Consider the following 27,581-nt stretch of genomic DNA (forward strand, 5'->3'; position numbering starts at 1 on the left):
CCTCCTTTTGGCAAGCGAAGCAGCATCCTTTTTTATTTAAATAAGACATGTTCTCAACCACAGGCTTGAGAGTTTGAATGAACCCTACTTGCTTTTACAAGCTTTACATTTAGGAGACAATTTTAAATCTCTTGCTCTCCTCAGCCATGATAGGAGCTTAGGTGCTGTTCGTTATTGTGTGAGTATATTCTCTAAGAATCTTCGACTTCTTAGTATCTTCAATGTTGGAAATTTGCACCTGCATCAGAGCCTTAAGTTGTAAGGTGTCCTTTGGAAATCAAGTAGTATCTTGGCGGTCTTTGTTTTCGGGGTTTTTGTTGGAGGTTTTGGGATGGAGATTGCTCTCCCACCTCTGCTGTAAATCGTTCTTCGTACTGTGCCGTTTTGAATGGAGTATATTTACTGGTTCGCTGTAAATGTTAAATCAACTTGTCCAAAGGATCTATCTGAGCTAGAACTGACAAGATTCAGGTCTCCTCTCCCACTCTGGGCTCCCACTCTAGGGAATGCTTTTGTTTGTTTGTGAGTTCATAATCAACATATTTGCGGTTGCTTTATGAAATATGCACATTAAAATTGGATGCTTTTTGTGCTTTGAACAGACAGGTCATCAGGAATTGGGGAAAATCGAACACCTGCAGCTGTAAAGAAAAGAGAGGAGAGGATTGCTCGTCTGAAAGACTCAGGTCTGTGCGGATTTTTGCTGTTTGTTTGTAGTGCTGAGTAATTAATGGAGGGCCACACTCTCAAAATTGACCTGGTTTTGTGATTTTGAACTCAAAAGCTTGACAAAATGTCTCCAAGTGTTATTTGCATGAAGCTTATGATGTGGTTTAGAAGCTTACTTGAATGCTTGTTTTAATTTATGCAGGTCGGAGGTTGGCAGTTGCCTGTGCACTTGCAGCTGTCTGCTTGGTCGGGCATGCTTCTCATCTCTTAGGTCGCCTAGCACCATCATGGCTACATTTTTTCCATTCAACTGGATTTCAGATGTCCTTGTCACTGTTAGCCTTGGCTGGACCAGGACGAAAGCTCATTGTTGATGGGTGGAAAAGCCTTATGAGAGGAGCACCTAATATGAATACATTGGTCAGTTTGGGAGCAGTGTCATCATTCACAGTCAGTACCATAGCTGCTTTGCTACCAAACATGGTACTAACTATGCTTTCCCTTATGTCAGGATTTTTGAACAAGGTTGCCAAACTCGTTGGATTTCGAAGGGGTTTCTGATTATTCAATTTAATGATTTGGACTGTTGTAAAACCATACATTGCTTTTGTATGTGAGGTTAGGACTTTGTTTTGTTTCCATTTTATCTGGTTCGGTATTGTTTAGGTAGGTGTGTTGGCAAACTCCTTGTGATCTTACTTATCATTTGGGCGGCTTATAGAGGTTGGAGAAGGACATGATTATGCTACTTGGTTGTCTCATTCCAGGAGGAAAGAGATAGGGCTTGCTTTTTGCTCAGTAGTTTTCCACGAGTCATTACTGAACATGTATCTTATTTCCAGTGCATGTTTTAATCCTGTTAGTCATTGCACTTTGCTCTCTAGTCATTGAACTTTACCAAAGTGATTACTGATCAAGTATCTTATTTGCCAGTAGTCACTGAAGTTGCCTCTTTGTTTTAAGTAGGCAAACTTCGTGACAGAGGGAATTGAACTCCTTAGCAGTTAGAAATATACGTTTGCCTTTTAGTGTTGTTGACCATCAAACTTTTCCCTCTGTTACCTCCAAACAAGCTCACTAACTAGTATAGAGGGAATAACATGCATGTAAAAGAGCTGCATTGAAAGTAATGTGGCTGTAGTGTGACATCAGAAGGATGTAATTAGTACGAAACATGCCTTCAAGATGAGGGGGCCTAGCCAGGTTCTTAAGCTGTACGCGTCATATTGGTTGTACTGAAATAGGCCTTTTTGTTTAGTAGAAGAAAATTATAACTAATACCTTTGTAGCACAAATCTCAGCTTTAAAAATCCAAAGCAACTTAAGTGAAAACTCAAGACACACATACGAGTCATCGATGGTTACAAATTAGTCGGTGAACAATGTCATAATAACCTAAGAATCAACAAAGATCTGTATAGGAAACCAAACCAAAGTAGAGTAAGCCAGGAAATCCAAGTAGTGTCCATACTAAATAGAAAGTCTTTCTCCACGTCCCCCAAAAGCGTCATAGTAGATTTGGGCAGTTTGAGAACTGCAATTGGACATGGTTCTGAATACTATGAAGGGTATATTCAATTCGGACCCAATGGTAACTCAAACATTTGAAAGAGCTGCTTGATTATGATCAAGAAATGAAATGCCTTTTCCTTCCACATGTGCCATGTAGCTGAACTTCCAATAAGCTTCCACGATCAAAGTAGATGGAAGCAAAGGACAAGGCAAGAAAGCGAGCAATCTTGGCAGCTTGGTCAGTCTATTGCAATGCCGCTAAGTATGGATCTGATGAAGAAAATTATATTAGAATGCTTGATTATCTTCCGGTTAGCCAAGCTACAGTGTCCCAAGAGACAAGAAATCAATGGCAGAAATTGAACAAGCAGATGAGTGACATTTAAGCAAACCATAAAATCAAATTATCCCAAAGACTATGTCAGAGTCCGCTACCAATCGACATCATGAAATTGCAAGCCCCCTCGTGTGTAGTCGAGTATTAGAGGAAGCCCTCATGGAAGGATAACCAAAAAACCATAGAAAGGCCTTGCTTAGAATGTTGAACTAAGGATGCTACTATTATTGAGCCAAAGGGCGGTCCTTGTGCGTCGAATTAGCAACTTAAGGCTAACCAAACTTACCCACTAGTGTATGTGTACAAGGAAAGTTTTGATCTAGAAATGAAAGAGCTGGGGACTATTTGAAAGGAGTTGACTAGCATCATACTGGAGAATGAAATCAAAGATTCTTCAAGGCTCGCTATCTAGATGGACGATGTATGCATGCTAATACTCCTTAATTAGTGTAAAGTCAAGTTTTTGTAAAACAATAAACACTGATTTACTGGCTGAAGAAGTGATTGCTTCTCAGTCATGTGCTAGAGTTGGGAGCTGCTCAAGGCTGCACATAGATTGGGCTATGTAAGCTGAGGTGTTGGAATACCCCATACCTTCCAACCATTTCTAGTAGAAACTTGACCAGGTGATTAGAGATGCTGGTACGCACACACAGGCAAGTGGTTTGAGAGGTTGGGACTACACATGGTGATACTTCCTTTCAGTATAGCATTGACACACCGTTCCTCCCACTTAGGTATCACGAGGTTAACCAAGTCCTACACGAGGACCTGCTACAACTACACTCATTTCGTACTAGTGAACTCTCAGTGAAGCTTTGCTTCTATAGAGACCACTACCTACTTATCTTTGATGAGGGTTTTATTGATCCTCCTCTATATACTCGGATGCACCTCCCCCATTCACTGAGAATTTCTATCGGGCGATTCTGTGTCTCTTTGCATTGAGAGTGGACAAGTTGAGGGAGTAACTAGGGAGAGGCGCATATGCACTTTCGTATGATTTACACGAGATTGAGTTAGAGGAGCATTTCATCTTCACATGTCCAGTATACTACAAGGTCGGAGGCCATTATTACTGTCTCTTTAGAGATAGCTTCGGGCTCCTCCCGCTTCCTTGACTTTCCAGACCCGAGATGTTTGCTTCATCCATGAGGCAGTTAAACATCGGGAGCGCTTACTGAGATCACGGAGACAGGGATGGGACACATTGGCAGACTCTTCCCAGAGCATGTTCACACAACTTTTCCAACCGGACACCATAGGTGATCACTCTGCAGGCCTCCGACACAGACATGATCCAGAGCCAGCGACAATGTATATCCGGCAGAGGACAATCACAAAGATTGCACTTGGAGACATTGCCTCCATGTTTAGGGTTGGGTGCGCTCGACAAGGGTCCCTGTAGCCTTGGTTCGGCGTAGAGCCTTTGCTAGGAGATCAAGCCATACAACACCCACAGATAGTCAGCAGTGCCCTATCTTTGATTTTATTCTACCATTGTTGTAGTGGTAGGTCCTCCAGGGTATTGGGCCGGCTTTGCTTTGTACTTTGAGGATATGATGACATAGGTAATGAGAGGGGTTATACTGACATTATGCTATGACTCTGTCTCCACACATGGCTCCATAGTTCTTTTTGAATCATCGTTGTGCCATGTATGATAATGGGTACGATAATTGTATTGTACTCACTAGAACACTTGACAGTGGGCTGTATCACCTTGATATCTTTGGAAAATAAGCAGCTATAGAAGCTAATGCCATTGCCGAATAATTGATTTTCAATACTTTTTTTTTGGGCAAAAAAGTACTTCTATTAAGTATGAAAGAAAACCGCAGGAGCAACCTTAATGCGGGAGTACATCATACCATGCATGAAAAAACAAAGCTAAAAAAGAGCTAGCAAATAACTAGGGTTGTGGCTGAAAATGCCAAGTCAACCCTCAAGTAGAATCGGAGAAGAAAGGCAATCCTTCAACTTATCAAGAAATGCTCGTAGGGCATGTCGCAGGTTCTTCTACGAGTGTGATATGCCATTTAATATTTGCATTTATGGAGTTTGTGCAAGCAGTGGAGATGCAAGACCATCGCTTAAGCCTCTATATTTAGAGACACTGCCAAAGCACAACACATTGGACATTCGGTAACCTTCCAAAACTCGCTTTGCCTATCTCTTCATTATCTTCGCACGCTTGGTAAAAGTGAAGGCCAATTTGCGATGCATGGTTGTGAGTGAGGAATGGATAGGATGGGATAAGTCCAGCAAACCAAAGGCAAGGGCGTTTGAGGACATCATATTTGATGGAGACTTTTGGTATGCAGCTGAGGAAATCATTGGTATTGTAAAACATCTCTTTATTACCCTTCGCCTCACTGACAAAGAGGGCTGCATTATAAGATTGGTGTATGAATTCATGGAGAAGGTTGGAGAAGCAATGAAAGAGATTTGTAGGAGGTAATGTGCTTAGAAGCACCATTGTCAAAATATAAGGCTGACTTAGAATATGTAATTGATAAAGCTGAAGCATGCATCTCCAGATTGTAGTGGCAGGTCACAACAAATGCCCACTCATTGTGAGCTAGGTTTGCTGCCTCATGAGAGTGATCATTGGCAGTAGGAGCATGTGTAATTGCAAGACCTTGATGCTTCTTTGAATTCTCCAAAACTATGCGCTTCCGACGTTTAGAGATGCCATGGCCGGCTTCCTGCAATAATTACAGCGCTTCTTCTTCTTCCTGTTAGTAGGAGAAGAAGATGACGAGGTACCAGATGAAGGTTTGGGCTTGCTGTAATTTTCCTCCCCTTTGCCTTTGCCCATGTAACAGTGGCAAAGGCCTGATCTACAAGAGTAGAAGCATCTTCGTTTTCACGACTTTGCTCCTCCTATAGGAGTAGGGAAACAAGCTGATAAAAAAGAATAGTGATTGGTGTTACTCATGGCCACTAGCCTCAATGTCATAGCAAGTTCCTAACTGGGGTTACCCATGGTCACTAGTATCAATGTCGTAGAAGCATCCTTGTTTTGACGACTTAGCTCCTGCGGCAGGAGTAGGGAAACAAGCTGATCAAAAGAATAGTGATTGGGGTTACCCATGGCCACTAGCCTCAATGTCATAGCAAGCCCTTGATATGATTCAAGGAGCCCATCAAGTGTTGTAGACACGTGATAGGGTTACCCATGGCCACTAGCCTCTATCATAGCAAGTCCTTGATATGATTCAAGGAGCCCATCAAGTGTTGTAGACACTACCTGTGAGTCGGGGAAATCTCATCAAGATTGATGAACTGCTCTCTAAAATCTTTTATCTGTGTGAGGTAGGCATCCATGCTGTCCCCTTTGTTTAATTGCATGCGCAAAATAAGCAACCTTGGCCTCATTTCGAATTTGATCGAGATTGGACAAAGTGTCTCATGCAGCCTAGTTGTACATACTATACAATATCCACACGGATGTGTATGGACAGGTGCGGGGCAGGGTCGCCTATGTACTGAAAGGTCAGAAACAGCAAAGTAATTCGAAATGGAACTTGAAAACGTTAAAAAACAGTCTCAAAACTGTTCAGCTCCAGAAACAGGTTCTGCAGTTTGAGATTGCAAGCTAAGCTTCTTTTTGGTGATGGGTTACAGGCTGGAGCTCCAAATCTGATGTTCTCAGTAGGTAAAAGCTTGCAATGTCAGCGAGGTTGACTAGAAATGGCATGGGAATAGTCGTGGGACCGTGCAAAGATGTAGCGGGAGCTGAAGCTGCAAGTGGAGTAGAAATATGAGCTGCTGTTACAAAAAACGAGCTGCTAATCTTGAGCGGAGTTTTCATACCACTCTTCCTGAGCCAGATGGGTCCAACAGGGTGACAGGATGACCAGGCAATTTTTCCAGACCACAGGACCACGGTCTGCAGGGATCCAGCTCCTGCGACTCAGGGACTCACAGGGATATATTCACACAGACCCTTAGGAGATCCTTGAGATGACCAACTACGCTTCTGGCTAGAGAGCCGGTTTGGGAGCAGGCTCCCTCAGTTGTTTTGTAGAGTCTTAGTAGACGTTTGGGGGTGTCCTTCACTGATGAGGAGTTGTGGGAGGCCTTATAGGGTTGTCCAGCCTAGAAGTGCCCTAGAGAGGACGGCCTTGACTCCGAGCTTTTTTTGATGCTTCTGGGAGTATATCTCCACCTCACTCAAGTTAGCTTGCCAAGAGATCTCCGACTCTGGATCCCTTCCACATTCCTCGAGCAGAGGTTGGATTTGCCTGATTCCGAAGGGGGGAAATAGATGAGATATTCATCAGTGGAGGCTGATCACCCATCTTGACACGGCTTACAAGATCTTGGCTAAGGGCTTGAGCCTGCATGTGAGACGCCACCTTCCAAACATCATTCATGAGACGTAGACCGGTTTTCTCCAGGACCGTAGCATCCTGGATAATATCTTTACTTTCTGGGAGGTAGTGGACTGGGCCAGGGAGGAGGCGCAGCCTGTCGCCATTCTTCTTCTTGATTTCGAGAAGGCATATGATAGAGTGGAGTGGTCCTTCTTGGGTACTATGTAGAGACTCGGCTTCTTAGAGAGATGGATCAGAGGGGTTTCAACTCTCTATGCAGGTTGCCCTAGTTAGGTGATTATTGGGGGCCACACAAGCAAGATCTTTTCTCTTTCCCGTTCAGTGAGACAAGGCTGCCCTTTTGCCCCTTATCTTTTCCTCTTTGTGTGGAGGCACTGGGCAATTTTCTGCGTTCTCAGGCACTTGGCCTTACAGGGATGAGGCTTCTGATCCAGCAGGAGGAGGAGCTTCCAGAATCTGATTTTGCAGATGATGCAACGCTCTATGTTGAGGGCTCTGCATCCATTCTAGAGAGGGTCAGAGGAGCCCTGTCCATTTATTGCGAGGCTTCCGGAGCTCGCATAAATTGGACCAAGTCTGCTGGTTTCTTCATAGGTCTGGAGGAGATCCAGGAAGTTCGAGATTGGGAGCTGATTTTGGCTTTCGGTAAATTCCGAGAGGAGAGATGGCAAGATACCTGGGCTGCGAGGTTGCCATCGACATCTCGGCAAAGGAGTGGTTCAGCTTAGGCCTAGAGAGCGTTCGGCAGAAGCTTTTGTATTGGAGCTTTGCCAAACTCTCGCTTGCGGGTTGAGTGCTAGTGGTTAACTAGGTACTCCTTGCCACAGCGTGGTACATTGCCTCTTGTTGGTGTTTCCATCGAGGCTGTATGGGGCAGCTACAACACTTGGTGTGGAATTTTCTCTAGTCGGGATTGGATGGAATGCACAACACAAGAGCCAGGGTGGCCTAGCATACTATGATTTTTCCCCAGGTACAGGATGGACTAAGCATTATTGATCCCGACATGCAGAGCAAAGCCCTTTTGGGCAATCTGGTAGTGAGAGGCCTCACCCCAGGAGCAGAACCCTGGAAGCTCCTCCTCCAACGGGGGCTTCTTGGGAATACTCCTTGCATAGGAGGTCAGTGGCAACAATCCTACAGGTGGAACTTCTCCGAGGTCCCTTTGACAGGGAAGGATTTTCCATTGATGCAGAGTCTCTACCAAGTGTGGCAAGAGGTTGGCGGGAGGACTCATACGGGCTAGTGGACCGTCGTGTAGAGAGGAGTTTGAGAGACAACCGCTTGTATGGCACTTGGAGGTCAGAGATTTAGAGCAGCACATGCTTGGGCAGCGGACTCACATTGGATGGGCGGCTAGTTCCTTTGGGGCTTGGAGGCGGCTTCAGAGAGAGATAGAGGCCCATAGACAGGCCCTCTCTCACCTCCGAGGAGAAGTACCAGGATGGTGGAGATTGAGGTGGGAATCTCGGATTCATGGTGGGAGGGATTACGGAGTCCTTGGACCCCCCACTGTTGGTCACGATAGTTTTCGCGAACAAGGGTATCGCTCCGGATATGCTTCTTTCGTGAGTCTCTTGGGTCCCACCAGCCTCTATTTTATAGGGTGGGATTTGGAGGCTTCCCGTAGGCAGAGTAAGAGGTGGACCTGGAGAATCTAGAGTGGAAGAGGGTTAGGATAGTGGAGCGATTGGGCAGAACTTGGTATATTGGGTGTTAGAGAAAAATCATCACATATGTCACATCAAAGAAATTCCATAAGCATCAAATCTCAGAGTGTTGAAGGTGAATAAGCATCAAAATTGTCTTCTTGGACGGTGTAATAGGGGGGGATTGCAGAATGGATTTCAGGTCCGTTGCATTTGATCCCATTCTCAGCTACAAATTTTCGTCATCATTGTTCTGTCAGGCACTGGGAGAGAACTTAACCTGGTGATGAGCCTCTCGTAATTGAGCACATCCTTTGGCATTGGAGAAGGAGAACTCAACTTGGTGATGAGCTCGAACACACTGGGAGCATGCGTCACTGTGCTAGAGCTCACCAATCTCGCATGTGGATTTGATGCGACATTCAGTGGGATCCAAGAGAGTGGCTCTGGCCCGCCTGCATAGGGCATTCGGATCGGGTGGAGGAGGTCTCCTTCTTCTCTTACCTTACTCGCATCAGGCGCTATTTACAGCTCGAGGTAGCATCATGGTCCTCGAGGAAACGCCATTTGTTAGAGCAGGATGTCCAGAGATAGGTTATTTTCCGCTTCTAGCCTCATCTTTGGGCGAGCTTGCGCCCACGCAAGATCTCTTATTTCTTCTGGCTGATGGCTCACAGGAGTTTGCCCATCAACCCTTGGATGGAGCAGATGCGGGTAGATGGCAGATGCACTGGTTGTGCAGACGTAGTTTTGGAGACGATCCCTCATTGCCTGTGGGGTTGCTTGGTCGCACAACGGATATGGTTGGCGCCCCTCAGGATTGTGGCTAGCACACAGAGGATAAGTGGGGACTTCACTTGGGGAATGGCGGCCTGGCTCGCAGAGGGAGACATGCCTTCGTGATTGACGTTGTCTCTCGAGCTTATAGGATACATGGACAGAAGGTCTTCCGGATTGACATCCATGATGTAGTTCAACCCTCTCACTCATGCCCACCACCACTACCGGACGATGGTGTGTGGGAGACAATTTTCAGTATTACTGCTTGGAACATTTGGGTTGCTTGATGGAGTTGGGTGATGGGAGGTCAGCCAGTTTCTCCGACGGCTACCCTAGTAGCCATCTGCTTGGATATCATAATCAATTTGCGCGCCATTTGGGAGCACCATACTCCAGGCTTGAGAGCGATCACCAAATGGTGGGAGCGCTTTTGCCAGGCATGGCCGGCAGGAACCTTCTACACCCTTTCCATGAAGGGTATTCGCTGGATGTGTAGGCCACCACCTTGGTTGCTAGCTCTTGTTCGGAATCTCTCTAGGCTGTGAGCCATGAGATCCGAAAACAGGCTGGTTTGTTATAGTTGGGAACCTGTTTTTCTTTTTTATTTTCATCAACAGCTCCTTTTGGAAGCTGTTTGTATGGCGTTTTCAAGCATTAATAGAATTTACCTTTTTTCAAACAAAAAGAGACTTGTCTATGCCTCCAGATACTGGGGGTCTGATAATCACATTATCAATTGATGCTCTCAAGAAGTGATTGTGGTAGAACTGGATGTTGGTGGGGAACTCCTAATCTCTCCTAAGTCCGTGATAGAGCTGGAGTAGATTCAATCGTATAATATGGTTGATCTCATGTGCGGGATTAGGGGGGATGGGCCATCCGAGCTGTATTGAAAGGGGTAGGCGGTCCGTTTCAATGCGTTGACTGGCAAACCATCTAGATATGCATGCATATGAGGCCGCGTTAACCCCACTCTCGACGAGCCATCTGAATGACTCTAGTGCAAGCCTTAGTAGTGTCTAGCCAGGCAAAGCCCAAACCCTGTGAAGATATGTCATGACGAACTCTTTCTGTATGATTTGATGTGGAACTGAGGGCTTACTTCTAGACGCCATAATCACATGTAGCCTCTCGAATCTCCGCTCGGTTGCAGATAGATCACTCCCGCTGTCGGCCCTTTGTCAAGGGATCTTGGAAGTGTGCTTGAAAGCACTATCGCTCTAATCGAGCTAGAGCTCCCTGCCCCCGTGTATGTCGTGTCCTAGCTGCATGGATCATCGTGAAAACTGGCCCCATGTAGATTGCCCCTAGATAGGTGTATGACTGTGCGATCTCAACGTGCTCCCCTTGTTGGTAATTGAAGCTGTGGCGATGAATTACTGCCCGTGAAGGGTTGAAGATCATAACCTTGGTCTTGCCAAGGTTGACTGTCGGGTCTCTCTCTCTGCAAAACACCTCTAGGGCTTCTAGGCGTCTCTGTACGTTTTTAAGGTGATGAAGCACTAAAATTGAGTGTGCATAGACTGTTGTGGTGGTTGAGCTCCTTGAAAGAGGATGCCCAGCTGCTGTTGAATCACCTAATTTGTCTTTGGGGAAGTTCGGTTGCTCTCATTTTTGAAACTTTGCGGAGTGTAAGTTCTCATGGGAGCCGGAAGATAAATATTGAATAGGAGTGTTTTTGAATGAGTCTGACCTCAAGATGTAGCCACATATTTATGTTTGTATGGAATAATATGAGGCTAGTGCTTGCTGGGTGGGCGGGTGGTTTGCGAAGTGTAAAGACAAAGCTCTTTCTTGATCTTGCCCGAGTTTTGTAGCTGATATAGATCAGGGAGTGGAGCAGGAGACTTAGATTTGGTGATAGACTGATAACTTTTGTTGTTTTGAAACTGGTACTTAGATGTGCTTAGAATCAACTGCAAATTATCTTGTTTATCTCAACTGTGCTCTATATCATTAACAAACAAACCTGTACAAGGAATCCGTTTTATCTGACATTTAATATTCAGCCTTTTGTCACAGGGTTGGAGAGCCTTTTTTGATGAGCCTGTGATGCTACTTGCATTTGTCCTTCTTGGAAAAGCGGTTGAAGAAAGGGCAAAGATACAAGCGAGCAGTGACATGACGGCTCTTCTCAATAGTCTTCCAACAAAAGCTAACCTTATATTGGGTGAAATTGGGGATGGTCCCCCTGCCACTGTCGAGGTTGCTTGTGATAGCTTGGCTATAGGAGACAGGGTGGTAGTTTTACCAGGGGTATGCTGCTTTCTACTATTGCTACATGACAAAAAGTATCTTCTGAAATTTGGCGGTAGTTTTCATGGGCATCTGCAAGAATGTAATGGGTACATTTGCCGTGGTGGTCATGGGAGCATCTGTTGTCCTTATCCAAAAGAGGATTTCATTGAAGCATGATGACCCTATAATTATCTCTCTATCTTTATGTTCCAGAGAATTATAATTTTCAAATATGTCACCCTTCAGGTGAAGGCTTGCTGTATGAAACACTGCCGAAATGCAACATCAGAGACAAGCATATTGTACTGACTAGAATAGAAGCATTGCATATTCTCACACCAGATGTAGTACAACTACACAGAAACATTCTTCTATTGCAGATCGGCATACTCAAAGCAAACCAATTTGAGGAACTGTATCCCACTAGTGCCCACTTCTTATTCCTAACAGCATCCTGTAGTGCATGCAGCTAAACACTTGAAAATCTTGAGGCAAAAGAACACATCGTCTTCACATTTTCATTGGAACGAAAGATAAAGCTGTTACTGTGCATGCAATCAATTTGTGGTGTACCAGAAAATAAACACACGACTGAACCCCATTGAGTTTTATTAGTTTGAAATATTTAGATAATCTTTGAAACAACCTGCAGTATGTTTGTAGTGATATTCAAGGGGAATGGTTCTGGCTTTGTATGGTGCTGTATGAAAGATCTGAGTAGTATATTCTGCAATGTTTATTTTTGTTCCAGAAAGACGTACTGTCTATTCTAAGCTTAGAAATAATATCGCATTTCAGCAATCCGCAAGGTGCAAAAAAAGGGGCTCACGGTCTTGCAGTCCGTTCCTTGAGGTCCCAGCTCAATGCTTAGGGTATGTTGGGAGTTGGGGCCAACAGCCAGTGTGGAGGATTATATAAGCAATGGATGCCTCGATCTATGAATGCAGGTGATACCTTTCAGAAACACTTTCGCGTTTTGGCCATCTTTCTTGAACCCTTTGTGCCCTATTTGGAGATGGTTTGTAGTATGTAGATGATGTCATGCTAGAATTGGCAAGGGTAGCTGGAGACCGAGTTAACTGCATCTGCTAATCAGATATTCCAGGCTTTGATGCTAGCAATGGTCTCCTAGACGCTTTACTCTGACGAGAATTTTAGGTGCAATTAAAGTGGAGGGGAGGACTCCTGGTTTATCCTGGCTGATGACCTTCCCTCCATCTATCAGATAGGTTGGGGAGATGGAGAAAGCATGCCACTTCTCCGATCACCACGCCACCATACCCCATGGGAGGATCTGATGGATTGTTTGCCACTTGGCAGCAATTCTGAGAGAACATTGCAAAATCCTTTGGGCCGTTGTGTAACTCCACATGCCATGGGCTATCGTTTCAGGTCTCGTGCCTCGCAACAATGGTTAGTCCCATCTCTCCCCATGTGCTCCGACCATGGTGAATGGTAGGCCTTTGGGGGTTCCCAGCGAGAAGAAATATGAAATCTTCCTCTGGCAGAGGCTAGTCCAGAGGCAAGACCAAAATCTGGTAATGATATAAAGGTGCTCCTGCTTCTCTAACCAATATCATCCCCATGGGGTGCTCCAAGATGAGACATCCAACGTTTGTCAATGGGGTTGGTGTAAGAGATGAAGGCCACCTTTCAGCTTTTCTCCATGTGGTTTAGGGTTGACGACCTATATCCTCCCTAGCCGCCAAACCACTTTGTTTCGATGCCATTCAAGCGAATCCAAGGCTCCATTGTTGGCTGCATCTCTGTCTCCTGGTTCTGACTCTAGCTGCTATGACCCTTTTGGGCCTACGCCGTAAAAGATTGAGTTAGGGTTGACAAATGTAATAATCCATGAAGAAAACTTTGAATGGAATACTAGTTTTGGAGAATAGGCCAATGCCATTGAGGGAGGTTTGTTGCATGTTTGGCCGCTCAGAGGTTGCTCTAAGACCCTTTTTCCATGAAGATAGTTGTGTCAATCTCCTCCATCCTGTGACCAGCTCCCCTCAAATGTGGCAGCGCACAAAGTTTCTCCTCTAGCTGCCACTGTGGGAGCCAGCTCCAAGTCCCCGTGGAATGGATGGGTCCATCCCATCATGCGTAGTGACCAAGCATGTGCCCCTCTTGATCTCGAACCTCTAGCTACCAAATCAAGGGCTGTCACTTTATGTTCTCTCTTCATTAGGGGCTGGTCCAAATGAGGCCAATTGAGAGATGTTGGCACACTTGCATCATGCTTCTCATTTGTGGCATTCCCTTCTCTATTAAAGGAGCCTTTGTGAAGATCCAACCGTGTGATTGTTGCCACTGTTCTCTTGTGCAAGGAGAGTTCCGTGGGAGCCACTACTATAGCAAGAGCTTTCTAGCTTTCCAGGGCTCTGAGCCTAGGGTAAGCCCTTCAACACAATGAGCTTGCCTATGAGGGTTGTACTATGCTTCTTTGGGTCAATGGTTTTGAGACCCACGTCTGCCGGTGGCGTGATCACCATGTGCCGATCTGCTTGCGCTTGAGTGGTCCTTTTTTTTTTTCAAAGAATCGCGCTTGAGTGTTCTAGGTACCATCTTATTTGCCCACAAGAAATTGTTGGTAGAAGGAGGTGGTCCCTCATGCGGGTGACAATGCAACTATCCTCTCACAATCGTTGACCGCGCAGTCCCATGGTTTGGAAAAACTGTTGCATCATCTTGTTCTCCTCCGTTCGTTGAGCCCATGAGGAATGATACAGCTACTTAGTCTATCTCGTCTCATCTAGCGTCCATCCCCTGCAGAGCTAGACACACACATTTGTATATGTCTACTAACCACTGGTATTCGGCTTCTGCTCCCTTAGGTTCTCTCTCATGTAAGCCTTGTCTGTTGGAAAAGTGAAAGGAAAGCATGGAGCTGAACACAAAACAAGAGAATGCTCATCGAATGAAGAAGGGTGAGGTCCATATGTGGGCACCTCTACATGACCCACCAAGCTCCACAATCATCTCCTCAATCAGTCCTAGAATCTCTCAATCAGCCTATGTGGCATCTACCACCACCTAACAGTGCTTATGGGCACCTAACTGTGCCTCTAGCACACACACATAGAACCCAAGGTGTGCCTGGGGCATACACCTTGAGATATCCCAACAAACCCCCCCTCAAGGGAATGCCTCAGGCTATGTCAAGGATACATCTAGTCACATAGTGTCTCAAGCCATCTCATGGTGGTAGAGGATAAATCTATGGCTAGGATCTCATGCTAGCAAGGGTTCCCAAGGGTGTGAGGCAAACAAAGGGATACAAAGGGATACATAAGACCCCCCAATGGTTATCTCCCCTGCATGTACATGCACACAATGTCTGCAGGAGGTACCATGGAGCTAAACACATACACATGGCCTACATCATATGGTGACCAGAGGTGTTTACAAAGAACACAATAGTTTATTCCATTCATTTTGGAGGACTATCCAGGCAGAGTAGTTTTTGGTTTTGTAGTTGCTTCCTTCTTGGCAACCAGTATCTTGGCAATCTGCAACAAGGAAGCCATGTTGGCATTCTCTTCCATTGTAGCATAACAAAACATTGCTTCATGATTTAGCTTTCCACATATTTTGCATAAGCAAACCATGAGAGGGTCTAACCCAAGAATTGGGCAGTGTCTACTCTCTTACAAGGCTAGAAAAACCTAAAAAGCTTCAAAGTACGAGCATTTGGTGTAGCAAAGATTTGTAACCAAATTCCATAATAAAAATCATAGTGGAAATGATACTTCAATTTGCATGCTTCATAGAGGTGGCTAAATGAAAGTATTCCGAGAAAATCCAGGTATAGAAACCTAAAAGAAAGTTGTAGCCACAATTGTACTGATGCTATTCAACACTTTAAAATATCAGAAATGCCAAAGTAGCATCTAATGTAGCACCAAATTCATAATACTGTCAAAACTGTCCAAAACAGAGGCCTGATCTTGGAGGGCTTGGATCTCCCTCTTCAAAGCAAAGAAAAGAGGGCTTTTTAGGTAGAAATAAAGCTGGTATACCAGAGCAAAGCCACTGAAGAGGAAAGTCAAAATGTCGCGTCACGTCACCATAGCCAAGAGCTTGATTGTCGACTGGTTTTTTCGCGTTTGCTCCCTCCTTGGTGGACCATTTCACTTCAAATTTGGACAGGGGCTAGCTCATGTTGTTGTGCAAGTGTGGCTCAGATGAATTTTGAAATGGTTGCTCCAACAAGTCGTATTGCACGAAATGGCGTCAGAAAGAAAGCAGCTGTTGCGCGGGTTCGAGGGCACCATTCCCTAATTGCTTTGACGTGGGAGCCACAATCATCTCCTCAATCAGCTCCTAGAATCTCTCAATCAGCCTATGTGGCATCTACCACCACCTAACAGTGCTTATGGGCACCTAACTGTGCCTCTAGCACACACACACATAGAACCCAAGATGTGCCTGGGGCATACACCTTGAGATATCCCAACATTGTCTACATCTTAGTGCTTGGGCCTCAATTCCGCATTGGGATCCTTAAATATCCATATCTGTGCTATGCCGTGCTAAACCTCTCTTTATTTCCCTCTGAGGGAGCCCTTAGTGTGACTACTCTAGGTGTTAGTAGATAATGGGGGAGTGAGATGACATCATCGCATTATCAAAGTTCTAATGAACCCTCCTTTGTGTAGGGTCTAATTACCAATATAAAATGTGTCTAGCCTCTCCGAAGCCCATCATAGTAGCATTGGCCGATATCATATGATTCTTAGGATCTCAAGGACTCAACCTCATGCCAAGCATCGCGTCCTCTAATGGAAAAGATGAACTACTTTCACATGCCCTACTTGGCAGGAGGCATATCAAAGGAAGAGGCCCCACCCAGCTTATCTTCCTGGAAATTGAGGCTTTTTAAGTCACCTTCAAACAATCCAAGAGTCCACATTTGCTAAACTATTAGTAAGATGGCACTAAAAGGATAGCTCTCGTAGGTGCATAGATGTTAAGGATCTGAGGCAAGAGATCCCCAAGATGAAGGCCACATCCAAATAGTGCGGCCTCCAATAATCTCATCTTGATCATAAATCTCAGAAGCTAAGGCTTGTCTAATGGAGATGGATGTATTTCCGCTTTGTCCTAGCTCTGGAAATGAAATCTGAGGTCCATGGCTTGAGGGTAGGCAGTTGCATCTCAAGATCAATTGTTGTAGTTGTTGACGTACACAATTGTGAAAGGCATGCACATTCCAAGTTATATTGTCTACTCATGAGGAGGCAGCGGGGTGAAGAATTGAACGCTCTTGGAAGCAGAGGCCTACGAAGAAAAGTTTGTATTGGTGGGTGGTTTCGATAATGGTAGTTCCAATGGGTTTGGTTCCTTGGCATTACTCCGAATCTATGGGCCCAAGTCAGCATTTAGACATGGTATGGCCTTGTAGGCTAGTTAGGACACTAGTCCTATTGGGACACCTATTACAATTAGGAAATTTTAGTCCTAAGTTGACTTTGGGCCTTATATTGGCCATCTCTTGTACTTTCACATTATCCATTTGCAAGTACAGTTCATTCTAGCGTATCAGAGCAAGCTCCCTTGCTCCTACGTGCCTCTCCCCATGCTTATTGCTCAGCCCACCTGCCTCTCAAGGAATTGAACGCTTCGGGTGAAGATGGGAGCCGGCCCAATGAAGCAAGGGCGGCATTGGCTTTTGTATGTACGTTTCAAGCATTAGTCCAGGGTTTTGGTCCAACACTGATCTGCAGTTCTGCCTCACTCCAGCTTAGACCTGCGACCTGCTTGCAGTCTCACTCTTGTGTTGTTGCCTCAGCCATGCTTTGAACAGTCCATTGGGCAACACATTCGCTTTAGGGAACTACAATCAGCAGCCGCGATTGAAGGGCCACTATTTGGAGCTTCCAAACATACTTGCAACACTTTTTGGAGCTGCCCAATGTTGGAAATATCATAGCCAAAGAGTGTGTGGGAGATGTGATGTTTTGGTGTGTAGTACTAGGAGATCTAGTACTAGTTCATGTGTGAGTCATGTTTGAGTGCCGCATGTCACTATGGGACTTATCCCATATGCACTTGGTGCTAGTGTGTGAGTGTGTAGCCTATGTAAGGCTTGTACTTCACTTGTCTCATTTAGTGATGATGATGAATGATCCGGAGCACAAACAATCGCTCAGACCGGCTGTTGCACACCTATACACCTATTGCAGCATCTTGGTGTAGTTTGGAGCTGTTTTGCTGAGCCGCTTCACAAATTTCGAGATATATCTTTGCATTTGGCACTCCTATAGCACCTCCTTGAGGATTTCGGATCTGTTGCAGCACCTTGAGTAGTCATCACGTCCACCACAAGTGCTCATCCCTTGGCTCATTTAGCATTTTGGGGTTTTTTTGGCTCAGGTTCACTCAGTTCTGTATTTTGGGGCATTTGAAGCACCACTAGACATCTATATCTGCCTTTTTGCATACGAGGAGTGGGTTGTTGTGTTCTGAGCCCGAGATCAGCTCATTTCTTTGCTGGTTCTTTATCTCTGCTTGCTGCCCGCTTTCACGAAGGCCTTTGCCAATATGACTTCGTTGTCTTCAAGTTCTTTGCTCGTGGAGAAGTTCAAGGGAGAAGGTTTTCTCACATGGCAAACCAAGATGCAGGTGCTCCTTATGCATGAAGGAGGTTGGGATGTTGCTGAGGACGATAAAGTTAAGTTACTCAGCAACAACGCAAGCTTTGGAAGTAGCAGAATGCAAAAGCCATTGCCCTCATTGGTCTTGATTCTTACGTTGGGAACTGTGGGGTAACTTTTCCACTGGTAAGGTGTTTCCAAGTAACGGTTCATTTGCTGTGCATACTCCTTCCAATCCCTTAGGGGACCATTCAAGAGGTGGTGGTTCTGATTTTGAGGGAGTTGACTTTGCAAGGTACAATTTGACGATCCTTGTTTGGACTCGTTCGAATTGGCCGACTCTCTCATCCATCTTGTGGACTTCAAGTCAACAGCTAAGGAGATTTGGGATCGGCTTGAGACACTATTTTGTAATAAAATCACCAACTCTAAAGTCTTTTTGAAGCTCAAGTTTTATGATTTGAAAATGGAAGAGAGTAATGAGAACTTTCAAGTTTGAAAAGCGCGCCTAATGATGAAGATACGATGGCTGCCCTTATGAAGATATCTACTCTTTGTTCAGAGTTGGAGCTCGACCGACAGGGGTCACTGTAGCCCTTGTTAGACGCAGAGGTATGACCAGGAGACGACACAGGACCCATAGAGCACTGGAAGGAGTTTTCTTCCTTGAGCGTGGCCTCGGGGGGTACACCTGCAGCAGCCTTGGAGGCTCAGATAGCCACCATGCAGTTGGCCATAGCAGAGACTAGATGTGGTGAAACAGGACTCTGCAACGGCAAATGTTTCAGCTACCCTTTTGGAGCAATAGCAGAGGGCCACCAAGGCGCTTAATATCAGAGTCCGAGGGATCCCACGGATAGAGATTGCACCGATGGGCGACGCGACCACCTTTGTGGCAACCATACTAGGGGTTTCAGACCATGCCATTGTGGGAGCATGGCGAGTGGGGAGAGATCCCAACAGAGAGCAGCCTCTTGTTATACATTTCCGGGACTCTCAGGCACGCCTGGCAGCTTTACATCGTAGATCAGCTCTACGTGATCACCCCACTATATCTATGGATGAGGACCTAACTCCTTTACAGATAGAGGAGAGACGTGCTCTTTTGCAGCTACGTGATGTGGCTCGCAAAGAGGGAAAGTGGGCAGTAGTACGGGATGGATGCGTCATCACTGGACCCCGTTGACTACCTGACCGCTGCTCCACATAGGGGGGTGGGGTCTATGAGACTCAGGATACTCAGACTCTTGCTTGCACCATTTGTAACTGTAATGGTACCCTTTGGTCCAAGCTTGGGAATTTCTCAGTCATACAGAGGAAAAGACATAGTCTTCTACACAGAGACGCATTAGAGCCCAGAGCGTCCCTTACTGGTGGTCAATGGATACATTTGGGAGTCAGCCTACAGGGATAAGACGAGGGAGACAGGTGGGGTACGTGGATCAAGAGTAGCAGCAATCTTATATAGATCATCTCTTATTGGGCCGATATCAGTGGAGAGGAGAGATCCACATTCTAGGTTTGTTTGGATCCGACTACGATGCATCACCAGCCGTAATCTCTTCATAGTGATTTGCTACTTTCCACCAGAGATCTCACACTTTGCTAGGGCAGTATGGGAGGAGGCCGAGACATCACCACATACATCCCTCTATCATGATATCATGGATTTCTCGAGCCGCGGAGATGTTCTCCTAGTGGGGGACTTTAACGCGACGACGAGCACGCAAGGTGTCACTACTGGATTTTCGAGAGGATATTGTTTTACTTCCCGACATAGATCTTGCCGAGGTTGACATGTCACGAGTGTCTGCTAACAGACGAGCTCCTATCACTTCTTATGGACATGCACTAGTGGATCTAGGTATGACACACGATCTCGTTATCTATAATGGTCTTGAGCGATGGCCCTCCTCCAACGGCTTCACTTGCTTTCCGCATGGAGGGGGGTCTAGCATAGTTGATTATATCTTGGGATCCCCTGCCTTCACATCACACATCACAGACTTCTCCATTTCACCACCACCACCTGGGGCTGATCACTTTTATCTCTTCTTCAATATCACCACTTCCTGCCTTGCTCTACCACCCACCTACCATACCTATCACGACATACACTTTGACCACAACCTCTCACCCATATACTCTGCATGGCTATATACTCTACTCACTTATATTGACCATATACCCCTCTTAGAGGACCAAGCTGCGTCGATTAGCTGACCACTACATGATGCTATCCTTCAGGCCTTCCCGTACACCACACTTTCTAACCGTCCGTCGCCTTTAGGGTCCGTGCCATGTAATAGGTGGTATGATGGTGAGTGTAAGGCTCTTCGCTGACAACTTTGATTCGAATCCCAACATGGCCTACCAAGTGAGCCGGATGCGTTACGTGAGTACCGTCGTCTAGTTCGCCAAAAGAAACGAAACTTTGTTTGCTAAAACGAGGATGAATTATTGAACATTCTTTTCAGTAATAATTCCAAAGACTTTTGGCGACAGTTTCTTGAACGGCGGCCCCTCTCCACTCACAGACGCTGAAGTTTGGCACAACTACGCCCGCACACTTTATGACATCCCCGACCAGCCCACACCTGACATCTTGCACACACCACAACCAATCTTTTGCACTCTCTTGACTAAGGGAGGCATCAAAGATGCGGTCATGAAGCTTCATAATGGCCGAACAAAGGATCATGAGGGATTATGCATCGAGTTTTTTGCATACAGGATTGATATCCTAGCCCCTATCCTTGCAAAGCTTTTTAATAAAGCAGTCTTGTCTTGGCTTTCCACACACTTGGACCGTCAACACTATCACACCTATCCACAAGGCAAGGGATCCCATGGATCCAAGCAACTACATGACCATTATGATTGGGCATGTCATGTCCAAGATATATGCTTTAGTGCTAGATATGGAGGTCAGTCGCTATGCAGAGATGCAGGGATCCAGAGAGCAGATGGACAGGCAGGATTTCGACGTGACCATGGGGCCATGGATCATATCCTGACACTTAGGAGTGTCATAGAGGAGGCCAGGACACGAAGACAGAGGGTTTATTGCTGCTTTGCGAATTTACGCAAAGCCTTCGACACAATGCCTTGAGCATGCCTCATCAGGCGGCTATTGGAGTTGGGGTATGGGCCGGAGATTGTTTGGGCTGTTGTGGCACTTTATGAGAGGGTTTGTGGCAGGGTTTAGACGGGGAGAGGATGGATAGATGAGATTCTGAGCACCATTGGGGTCAAACAAGGTTGTCCACTCTCACCGACCTTGTTTGGCCTCTACATAGACGAGCTTGAGTCTTTAATGAGGACACTAGGAGGTGATGGTTGCTCTCTTCCCAGTTATTTGCTCCAGATCCTTTTGTACACTGATGATGTGGTGCTCTTAGCCTCGCCGCTGAGGGGCTCCAGAGACACCTAGATGCACTATTGTTTTTCTGCGAGTCTCATGACTTGAAGGTCAACTTGGGTAAAACCAAGGTTTTGATCTTCAATACCTCGAGAGCAATTGCGCACAAAGAGCAGTTTACTTTCGACATGGCACCAGTTGAGATCGTTTCATCATACACATATTTGGGGGTTCTGTATTCAGGACCTATCTTCATGATGAGACCGGCGATGCAGGCACGCCTGAGTAGAGGTTACGTCTCCAGGACCGACTGGAGAGATAGTGCTTCCACTTGCACTTTCAGGACCCGCGTACCAAGGTTCTCCTTTTCGACTCCTTGGTCCGACCTGTGCACATGTATGTTAGTACTTGTTTGGGATTAGACCTCTCTGACACAGAGTGGACTCGAGTGGAGAGATTACAGGTTCTTCTACTCTCACGGATGATATGTAGGCCATCATCTCCAGGTCGTATTGATGCCCTCTGGGCCTTGGTATGTGCCATGTAGCTTTAGTTATTGGCACTTAGGTCACTTAGTACTTTTAGTGTCTTATGACACCTAGTACTAGTGGCACCACTAGGACACTCTGTCCTAGGGTTCCCTTTTATTGTACTTTGTACTTTCATTCTTTCATAGTTGATGTGATGGCTTTCAGCTCTTGCTCCATTCTTGTGCATCCTTCCGCTTCCTTGAGCCTACAGTGGTATTAGAGCAGGCATTTGCTCTCCCTTCCAGCTACCTCCAGCCACCTCGAGTTCCCTATTGCTCTTTGGCGGCTGTATTGAAGCTGATTCAAGCAGACTTCCTGCACGTGTGACCTCGTAGAGCTCCTCCGGGCATCTCCATCGTGAAGAGCTACGCCCTTAGCACTCCCACAGCCTAGGCGACTGCCCTAGATCTGTTATTCAGCTAGCTCATGGGAAAAATCAGCACATCCTTGACCGCAGAAGCTATTCTGCAGCAAGTCGCCTGTTTGTGAGAGCTCCTCCAAGCATCCCGAGGGCTTTTGTTGCGAGAGATCTCTCTTGGGAATCTTCCTTAGCAGTGCGACTGCTCCAGACGCCATTTCCAGCTTAGCCCGGGTACCATAGCTGCAGGTCGAAGTATTCTAGAGGCTGCTCTTCATCCGAAATCTGCCCCAAACACCTTCTTGAGCCATAGTTCAGCTTCCAGCTGTACTTTGTGGCATCTCTCTACAGACGCCTACTGGGTTAAAGCTGATTTTCAACCTCGGACAGCTCCTTTGCACTTCAACAGCAGGTGCCTACCTTGTAGGAATTGGGTGACACCTCTTTTGACTATTCCAAGCTATTTTCTCACCTCAGGTTGCTCCGACCCTTGGGTGCTCTCTTCATTTGTGGAAGCTTCTCAACAAGCTTTTCTCACTGCTATACAGAAAGCTCTTGCTGTACTGTCATTTGCAGCCTTTTTTAACTGTCTCTCAAGTGTCAAAACAAAGGGCTTTTGAGGGCTTTTTCTGTCTTGCATCTCCTTTAGCTGTTTGAAGCTCTTCCAAGCATTTTCATCAGCTCGGGAAGTCCATTCCTTGAGGTATTTCACTTCTGCAGTTTTATATCCTCTATTTGCATCTCATTTTGACATTTGAGCAAGGCCTTGTGTTGCGTAGAAAGGCCCCGTATTGCCTTGGAAAGAGGTCCCATGCTGTATTGGGAATTTTTCTTGCAGGTCTACAGTTTGCGACAGTTGCACTTGTGCAGTCATTTTGTGGACAGCAAGTCCTATTTTTGCATCACTTGGTCAGTGCACTTATCTTGTGCTATTTACAATGGCTGGCAACAATGGTGATTTGTTTGGCATTCTCCATGAAGATGATAAGTTGGATGGCACCAACTATCCTATGTGGTCCTACCTTATGAAGCATATTCTAGTTGCAAGAAACTTTTGGAATATTGTTCTAGGTATTGATTTGAGGCCAGCGAATGCTCAAGTAGCTGCCCTTACTGTTGGCACTCCTCCAGGGGGGAATCCTCCTGATTCTTCTTCCTCTACTACTCCTGTCACTACCCCTACTTAGGAGAAAATGAGATGGGACTCAAGAGATGCAAATGCACACTCATGTATTGCTTTATCATGCAAGAGAATTATTATTCCACACATCCAGTCATGCATGACAACAAAGGATGGTTGGGATAAATTAGCTTCTCTTTATCATGACATAGGTTCTAAAAAGAAAAGATACACAAAGGTAGTAAGTGTGGAAGATGTTTGCTCTTGGATAGATTTTCTTTTAGATAATCTTTACATCACAATCGGTGATTCTTTGTTTCAACAAGTTATAGGAATCCCCATGGGCACTAATTGTGCCGTCTTTTTAGCAAACTTTTATCTTTTCACTTATGAATTTGAGTTTATGCAATGTCTTATTTCTATCAATACCTGCCCTATCATTTTATATAAGCTTAGTCAAGTTAGGCGTTTTATAGATGATTTATTTGTACCAGATGTTCCTAACTTTCAAGACTTTATGTACAAAGACGCTAGAGCTTTTGGAGAAGGAATCTATCCTCCTGACTCTTGTGAACTGAACTGCACTTCAAGAGGGGATTCTTGTGTTTTCTTAGATCTTAGACTTTCTCAATCTACCATAGGATTAGAGGTTGATATATACGATAAACGTGAACAACTTGAATATAGTGGTTTACACATTATAAAAATGCCTCACATTGACTCAAACATTTCTGATTTGGCAAAATATGGAGTCATTTCTTCCCAATTCCATAGATTTTCTCGCCTTTGTATAACTAAGGAGTCTTTTATCACTCAATGTAGTAATTTGATCACTTTACTATTACACAAGAGGTATAATCCAAGGGAAATAATGAAAAAAGTTCGCACATTCTTAGATATGAAGTCTTTTATCCATGGTGTATCGGCCTTAGGTATGTTTAGAATGATTGAACATAAGCTGAAAACAAAAAGCGGGGAGCTGAATAGCCCGTTTTTCTTTTAGTTTTAAAAGAGAGTTTGTTTGAGTATGCTTGTGCTTTCTAAGTTAGAAATGTATTTTTGACTCTTTGTAGAAAACGATACATAAGTGTAAAGGGTCATTTAGCTTTTTATGTTTTAAATAAGAGAGAGAATTTCTAGTTTTTTGGAAGATTTTGTTTCTTGACTTGCTTGTTTATTTTTGCTTAGTCACCTGCTTCATTTCTTTTTTATTTCTTGTTTTCATTCTCTTTTGTTTATTTGACGTATTTTAGTAAGCACTGGGTTTGCCCAAGAGACTCCGCGGGTCTTTAGAAACCTAGTATAGCTGCTTATGATTGGGCACTCACGACGACATAAGTGTTGCTTTGCTTGCTAAGTATGTCTTCCTTTTGTTTTTCATAAAAGTTTTTGTTTACTTCTTTTTTCTTCTTTTTCATTTTCTCTTTTATAATCTTTGTAGATTTTTTTTTTTGCAAAAAGAGACTTCTATTAAGTATTAAAGAAAAACCGTTAGAGCAAGCTCCATACGGGATACATCATGCAATGCACGAAAAGCTCATGAGCCAAAAAGAAAGGATTGAGGCTGATAGTGCCATCTCAATCCGGTAGAAACCTCCGAGAAAAAGGGAGAACCCCTCCAAACTCGAAGAAATATAGTCCTTCTAGAAGAGGCTGACCGTGAAGGGCCTTCCATGCTAGCCCATATGGCTATCAAAGTGTGAACCGTGTCAGTCCAAATACCCGTGAACACCTGTGATGGGTGTATCTGGGTGCCATCCAAGGCCTCAGTACATCTGGCTCTCCAAATGTGCCAAGAGGAAATGCTAGCCAAAATCTCCCAAGAGGTGTCCAGTGAAGCATGAGAAGCTCTGAAGGGAGTAAGTGGTACATCCTGAAGAGAGCAAGGCTCTATCACCTGCCGGCGGACCGAGAGTGCCCAAGAAGAAGGCTCACCCTCATAAAACACCTGGGGCCCGGTAAGGGATAACCATGCGACGGAGCCCCAAGTCATGAAGAAAGGGGAAGTATGAAAGATGCTGAGTATCCGAGCAACCCCTTTCAAACAGTCCTCGCCTGACTACAGTCCCAAAGGCAATGTCACACTGACTCCTCTGCAGAATGACATCGAGGACAAGTGGGATCAGCCCCAAATCGTGATCTCCACAGGTTCACTGCAATCCCTCCATGAATAGAAAGCCAAAAGAAAAGAGTGATCTTTCTATTTCTGAGGGATTTCCAGAGCCTCCTCCAGAAATTTCGACGCAAATCTGCGGTGATGAAGAAGCTTTCCCAATGGGGGGCTCTGGAGGGAATCCAACCCCTACTGTTCAGCTGAAATCTCCTGGCATTACCAACCGTGAAACGAAAGAAGGGAATCCTTCTCTCTCGGTGCCCATGATCTATCCACTCCCACTCTCCTGGGTCCCACTGCAAGCACCTGATAGGTGCACCTCCATATAATCACAACCTCCAGGATCCCAAGGCCAAGAGCAGAGGGTCGGGGTCTAAGTACCACTGCAAGCCCGCTCCATGGTCCACAAAACCAGCAATCCTGATAGGCTGAAAGGCAATCTCAAGAAGAATGCCATCCTTGGATGTAGAGAGTAAACCTCCATCCCCAACGTCAAAGACCAGCGCGTCTTTCCGGAGACCTCGAAGAGCGATCACCTGTAAAGGAACTGATGTCCTCGAAAAACCCCCCATCCAAGTGGTGGAAGTAATAGGCAACTCAACTGTCCATTCCACCGGGATGGCTGCACCTATCTGCTGAATCCTGTGTGCCACCCCTATGAGGTGACTCACGGACTGCAATCTCTGATCCTCAGGTAGCCTGATAAAAGCCTTCAAAGTGCCTACTGTGTAGGCGGGGCCTCTCTCCCATTTGTAATGGAAAGTGCTCAGTGGTCTGGCATGCTCGTCAAGAATACTATCATTCCAAATGATCGGCTGCCTATCAATCTCTTCGACGGTAGAAGGTGGAATCCTTCGAAGAGTGTTTTTGAAGCTCCCCCAAGCTTTCAGGATGGCAGTCATGAGAGGAGAGGCAGGAGATCTGAGAGGGGCGCAAGTGAAAATCCAGCGAGGGCTGTCCACCCAATCATCTCCCAAGGTTGGTGTGCAAGCCTGAATGCGTCCAAAAAAGAAATCCTTCCAAGGTTCCTGCCCAGGCATGAGTCCCCTCACCACCACCTTACAAAGCAATGCCCTGCCCTGCACTGCAAGTCCGGGTCAATGACATTAAGGCCCCCTTCACATGTAGGGAGAATAATGGTCTCCCAGGCCACCCTTGCTGCAACATCTGCTGTGCCATCAAGTCCACTCCATAAAAAATTCCTGACTGGTTTGATGAGCTGAGTGATGCAATCCCTAGACCGGAACCAGCAAGAATACACAAACCAGGAGGTGGCCAAGAGAACCTGGTTCACTACCACAACTCTAGATGCAAGGTTGAGTTTAACAGAGCTCCAGAAAAGGAGCTTTTTCCTTATACTTTCTAGTACTGGGGCAAACTGCTGTGCTGGAGAGATGCCCAATCCTACCTGGCATCCCAAATACCTGATAGGAACACCCACACCCCTCTGAATCCAGGAAAAGCCAATGTCAACTCCCCAGCCTGGAGTGTCCTCATCACTGATCCAAAAGCCAAAGGATTTATGCCAGTTAATGTGTGCCCCTGCAGCTGAGCAAAAAATATCCAAGGCTGTCCGGAAAGAATCAAGTGACTGCGAAGAGGCCTCAATAAAAATAGCAGTGTCATCAGCCAGCTCACAGTCAAGAAGCTCCTGCTCCTGTCTCAAGGGCAATCTCAGCCCAAAAAGCTCAGCTTGAGATCTAAGGAAGATACTCATAGCTTCTGCCACAAAAAGAAAGAGGAAGGGGGCTAAAGGGCATCCCTGACGAACTGATCTGGAAATCTGAAACCTGTCACCCCTTATCCCTCCAATCAAAACCTGGCTGTGGGCTGATGTGTAAAGGGAGGCCACCCCTCTAATCCAAGCATCTGAAAATCCAAACCGTAGAAGAGTGCCCTCAAGAAAACCCCAATCTACTCTGTCATAGGCTTTCTCGAAGTCGAGGAGTAGAACTGCCAGCCTCTGCCCACTCTG

General features: G+C 45.6%; 1 protein-coding gene across 3 annotated transcripts in view; it reads left to right on the plus strand.

Moving 5' to 3' along the window:
* The window catches only part of PAA1 (P-type ATP-ase 1), a 139,031-nt gene that overhangs the window by 15,306 nt on the left and 96,144 nt on the right, over nt 1-27,581 (plus strand). For 2 of the 3 annotated variants that reach the window (XM_087390436.1, XM_087390438.1), the window contains exons 4-6: nt 603-686; nt 872-1,152; nt 11,313-11,546. In XM_087390436.1, coding sequence (XP_087246562.1) covers nt 603-686; nt 872-1,152; nt 11,313-11,546 — 599 coding nt within the window. The remainder of the gene's footprint in view (nt 1-602; nt 687-871; nt 1,153-11,312; nt 11,547-27,581) is intronic. The other variant, XM_087390437.1, reaches the window with a different exon arrangement.

This window comes from Dipteris shenzhenensis, chromosome 19 (genome assembly GCF_047967505.1).
Source record: "Dipteris shenzhenensis isolate YYH24624 ecotype China chromosome 19, Dip_SZ_1.0, whole genome shotgun sequence".
Classification (NCBI taxonomy): domain Eukaryota; kingdom Viridiplantae; phylum Streptophyta; class Polypodiopsida; order Gleicheniales; family Dipteridaceae; genus Dipteris; species Dipteris shenzhenensis.